A 5,486-nucleotide genomic window follows, 5' to 3' on the forward strand; every position below is an offset into this window, starting at 1 on the left:
AAAAAAAAAAAAAAAAAAAAAAAAAAAACCAACAACAAAAATAAATTTAAAAAACCCTTAATTTGTATTATTTCCTATTAAGATACTGAGCCTGATAAGATATTTTATATATGAGACTGATTGGTTTATGGGTTAATTTCTCAGTTCACAAATATCTCAGTGTTGTACAAAAAGAACTCATTAAATTAATTTTCAGATTAATAGTTGCAATCTGAAGCCATCCATCAGTTGTAGAGCGTGTGCCTAGCATGTCTGGGGCCTGGATTCCATTCTACGAAACAAAATAACAACAACAACAACAAAAAATGGCCCGTGGCAAATTCTTTTTTTTTAAAAAAAAAAATTGTTTTCTTCTTGTGAAAATTAACTAAAATTAATTCACTCATTTTTAAAAAGTTTCTTTTAAACAGCCCAGAAAGAATCCTGCAGGCAGACTATTAATAAACAGCACAGCAGAAATCCCCTTACAGAATATAAGCTGTAGGAGGGCAGAGATGCCTGCCTCTTCAAAGCGTCCCTCAGATCCCAGTGCCCAGATGCCCTGGCTCCAGTAGAAAGTCTGTAGACACAAATATTGACATTCATAATAAATGGGCTACAGGAACAGCCCAGTATAGGGGGCTCTTGCTTAGCATGTCTGAGGCCATGGGGTCCATGCCTAGCACCAAAAAAAAAAAGAAAAAATAAAAGAAAAAAAAATCAAAACATAAAGTCAAAGGCATATATTATGGTATTCAGAAGCCATCTTAGTTTATCACTCTGAAGCATATTTAATCTTATGTCTATCACAGACAGGCTTGCCTATTTTAAAACCCCACAGAACTGAAATAATAATAATAATGTAAATCTCCCAAAACTGAAGTGTTTTCCCTCAGATGTTGATTTGGGCATAATAAATTAAATAAACCATTGGACGTAGCCAGATTTCCCTTCCAAATTTTTGAACGCTCCTGTATGGAGACCATTAGGACGTTAAGATAATAAGCCATAAACACCAGCATATACTTGTAAGGGAAGTGTTTCCTCAAAGTGTGGATCTAAGGTGCTTTCAACGAGAGAAATCCCAAAGTCATCACCAAACACGTCAAACACGGTTTTCCTATTTGGCAGAACTGAGTAGAAAATCAAACAACAGTGGAAACACACCTCGTCTAGTTTCACAGTATCCGTGACAGGTAATGTCCCTCAAAATGCATTTGTACTTAGGTGAAAGGTAATTCAAACCCAACGTTTAAAGACGCCTTTTTTTCTTTTTTCCTCTTTGTCTTGAAAACAGAAAGCCGTTCACTGCCTGGAAGTCAGGCGTCCGCATCATGCTGGAAAACGGCAACACACGAGCCTGCTGGAGCGCCCTCTCCAGGAGGATGTCTTCAACTGCAGCAGCCGGGGAAAGAGCTGAAGGCTGGCTGGGCGGTGCTTCTGTCTTTCCGAGTGCTGCCTATTTCCACACAGCAAGGATTCGGCTATGCGTATGTATTTATATATATAATATTTATAATACATTCTATCTTACCCTAACCATGTATACTTGTCCCTTAACGCCTCTACTGTTCATTAGACAATGATAAACAACCATGACATGCCCATACCTGTAATGCTCAACACAACTTTGGTCACACTCGCTCTCTAAGGGGAGACCGTGAGTCAACCACACGCCTTTGGTTGACACCATCCGTCCTCTCTGTCCTAGGACACCGGTGTCCGACTACACGTGCTGGCATTCTGCAGGAGGTAAAGCTTTCGCTTCCGTGATGTGGAAGAGGAAAGACGTGAACACATGAACGTGAGTTCTCCTGATTGCTTTCCAAGTGTGTTGATCTGAAGCTAACAACCAAAGGGTCCCCCTATGCCTTCCAAAGCATCGGGAATTCCAGGTTTTCCTGAAAACGCATTTCATTTTCTGATGCAAGGTGAGTGAGGAGAGCACACGGAAAAGATCTTTGATCGAACCCCGAAAGGTTGGGAAATTTGCATTGATTCTGATGGGCTCAACTCAAGAGGACCCTGAGTCAGAGCTGGGAAGATCTTGCAAGACAGCCTTAGATTTTTCTAAAGTAATTATATGTGGTTGTTGACAATCGAAAAAGAACAAAAATGTCACCAGAGTAATAACATCTACTGTAAAAGTGAGGTTAGAAGGTCCCTTGGTCTCATGACCGAATTTAAATAAAATAGATAACTACAAGTTTTGTTCTTGGAAGCTCGATGCAAAGGCTACCATTCATTCACCGGGCAAAAGATATGCTAATACTTTTTAATGTCTGATTTGCAAAATTAGTTTAACTACGTAAATCCCTGTCCTATGAGCCATAGTTCCCAGGTGTAAAACCTCGCAGTTTGTGTAGATTCAATAGAAGAGATTCTTTTTTTAAATGCTAAAAGTGAATTACGGAAATTGGATAAGCAGTTCTTAAGGAAATTGTTACATTCAGAAATAACCTTGGAAAGTTTACCAAAGGTTCCTCCTAGTGTGAAAAGTCCCATGGTAATCTGGTCCCACATGGAAAACTCCGTTCCAGTTTCTAGTGCAAGACCTCAGTGCAGGGCTGTCCGCTGTCACTGTAAGTACCGATAGACCTTGAAACAGTGGTTCCCAGAGTCTGCAACCACAACGTGGCCGTCTGAAGTTAGGGCCAGGCCTTGGGGGCCGTAGAGGGGGTCAGCCGACGTGTTGATGTAGGACAAAAATGATCCACTCCCATCAAAAACCTGCACACACATAAAATCGGAGCGTCATGGAAGTTACATATGGTACAGAACATGTATTTAAAAAGGATGTAAGGAGCCTTCTGGGCTTGTCCGGGCTGCCTCACACACATGATATTCAATAGTTAACCTTGCTTGTTGATTTGGCAGGATCTGGAAACAGCTATGAGAAGGCTTCTGGGAACATCCATGAGTATATTTCCTGACAAGATTAGTTGGGGGGAAGGCGGTGTAACTCTTCCTCAACATGGGACGTTGTGAGTGTAATGTGTGTGTGTGTGTGGTGTGTGTGACTGTATGAGTGTAGTGTGTGGTGTGTGTGAGTATAGTGTGTGAATGTGTATGTGTGTGTGAGTATGTGTGGTGTGTGTTCAGTGTGTGTAGTGTGTGTATGTGTGTGTGATGTGTGAGGGTGTGAGCATGTGTGTGTGGTGTGTGTGGTATGTGTGAGTGTGTGTGTGTGAGTGTATGGTGTGTGTTTGTGTGTGTGAGTGTGTGTAGTGTGTGTGGTATGTGTAAGTGTGTAGTGTGTGTGTGAGTGTGGGTGGTATGTAGTGTGTGTGGTGTATAGTGTATGCTGTTTGTGTGTGTGTAGTATGTGTGTGGTGTGTGTTTGTGCGTGTGAGTGTGTGTAGTGTGTGTGGTGTGTGTGTGTGGTGTGTGGGTGTGTGGTTTTTCTTAGTGGCAGTCAGAGGTTTTACTAAAATTACTGCTTGCTGCCTGTGTTCACAATGAAGGAAAATGAGTCTTCATGTTCAGATTAGTAAATCACCCATGTAATACTCTTTTCTTCAATAACTCTCTTGAATCCTACCTGTGAGCCTTTTAGGGGTCCGTGGAAAACAATATTCAAACTGAAAAATTAAATAAATCAATAACTTTTGCATTAGAGAACTCTATGCTAACGATGTCACCTTCTGTCTAGCTTTCCACTTAGAGTGTCCCGGGCTCACAGGAGATTAGCTATGGTGTCATGACGTAACCGAGGAGGACAGACAGCTTTCCACGGTCAGCCGTATTAGCCACATGCTCTACCTGGATCCTGCTGTTGCCCCAGTCCGCCACAATGATGTTTCCATTCGAATCCACGGCTACACCTGTCGGCGCGTTAAACTGCCCATTGCCTTCTCCGTTCGAGCCAAACTTCAGCATGAATTCTCCTTCCTGGTTAAATACCTGTGTGAAATATTGAAAGACTCTTTTATTGCAAATAGCTGACCCAACCACAGTGTTTAAGAGATGGCTGACTGAGCAAGTTATTTATAACAAGTCATGTGACTTGAGAAGCCTAGAAAAGTGGTCTATAGACTAGACTCCCGTCACTGTGATTGCCAAATTCTTTTTTCTGCCATTTACAGCCAATTATGAAATTAAATACCTGTATTAAATTTTTTATAAATTACAAAACATTATAAGAATATAAGATGTTATAAATAAAGCTGAAATTTTTTAAAAAAAATACTAATACTAAATGTTATTCGATCTTCAAATAAGTAGCTTTATTTACTGAATAAAGAAAAATTCAGGAATTGAGACTACATCTCTATAGGGTGGATTGTCATTCAGTTTGGATCAGGATTTTTTAAGCCAAATATTCACGATTTATTATCATTTTACTGTATCAACACAATAAGAACAGTAGGGCTGAGTGCCGTACTTAGAATGCATTATGTGTGCCAATGTGTGCAGAAATATACAGTGGCCGTGGGCGAAGGACTCTTTTATTTGCTTCAGAAGGTACTTTAGTTAAAACAGAGAAATTTAAATTTTAGTTATAAATTCTAAGGTCACCATGATTAGAACCAACAGAGGCAGGGCTGGAGAGATGGCTCAGAGGTTAAGAGCACTGACTGCGCTTCCAGAAGATCTGAGTTCAAATCCCAGCACCCACATAGTGGCTCACGACCACCTGTGTCCTCTTCTGGCCTGCAGACAGATCACTCATACATTAAAACAAACAAACAAAAAAAAAACCCAAAGAAGCAACAGAGGTTATTCTAAGTGCAGAATGAAGAACTCTTAAGGAAATATCTCTGATGCCTGCTGTGATTGATCAGTCAGTTACTGTGTCTACCTGGCTTAGCTGTCTCATGATTAAAACAAAATCCTTGCAGGATCTCTGTTCCTCTGCATTTTCCTTTCCTCGGTCCTAGCTGCCTGTAACCATGGCAGGAAAGTAAGTAGGAAATTCCAGAAAAAAAGGCACAGTTTCAAGTTAATGCCTGCAGCAGGATGCTGTTACAATTGATCCATTTTATAATTAGTTATCATGGTTAATTGTTGCCTTTGTATCTGAAATGTGTCTCCATGGCTACATGTGTTGAAGGTCTCGGCCCCAAATACAGGGATGCTCAGAGGTGGACTTTCTAGGACGTGAGTGAGTTCTAAGGCTCTGACCTCATCAATGGATTGGTTTGCCGACGGGCTCGTGACTGAACGAACTAGTAGTGAGTGGCCCAGACTGAAGGCAGCGTAACCTGTCTGGATGAAGTAGGTCACCATCACCAAGGTGTGTTCTTGGAGGAATAACTCATCCCCAGGCTCTGTCTCAGCCTCTCTTTCTCTTTGTTTCTGCAAGTAATTATTACTGAAACCCTGAGACCGCAAACAAAAAGAAAGCTTTGCTTGGATTTGCTATTCTCCAGCATTTTAACACAGCGACAGAAAGCTGTTATGACCGCTTTTAGTGTCGTTTCTAGGATAAACTTTATCGTTAAGTATGTATACAGAAGAAAACATAGCATCTATAGAATCTAGACTATTTGTGGCTATTTGTAACT

At 40.8% G+C, this 5,486-nt stretch overlaps 1 protein-coding gene across 4 annotated transcripts in view; it reads right to left on the reverse strand.

Annotated features, from left to right (window-relative positions):
- Positions 1–1,243: 1,243 nt before the first annotated feature.
- Trim2 (tripartite motif containing 2) overlaps positions 1,244–5,486 on the reverse strand; it is a 116,363-nt gene continuing 112,120 nt past the window's right edge. For all 4 annotated transcript variants that reach the window (XM_013348620.2, XM_026786081.1, XM_013348613.2 and 1 more), the window contains exons 11-12: positions 3,742–3,882; positions 1,244–2,709 (exon numbers count right to left, since the gene is read on the reverse strand). In XM_013348620.2, the coding sequence (XP_013204074.1) occupies positions 2,557–2,709; positions 3,742–3,882 (294 nt within the window). In that variant the 3' untranslated portion in view covers positions 1,244–2,556. The remainder of the gene's footprint in view (positions 2,710–3,741; positions 3,883–5,486) is intronic.

The sequence above is a fragment of the Microtus ochrogaster genome, chromosome 1, assembly GCF_000317375.1.
Source record: "Microtus ochrogaster isolate Prairie Vole_2 chromosome 1, MicOch1.0, whole genome shotgun sequence".
In the NCBI taxonomy this organism is placed as follows: Eukaryota; Metazoa; Chordata; class Mammalia; order Rodentia; family Cricetidae; genus Microtus; species Microtus ochrogaster.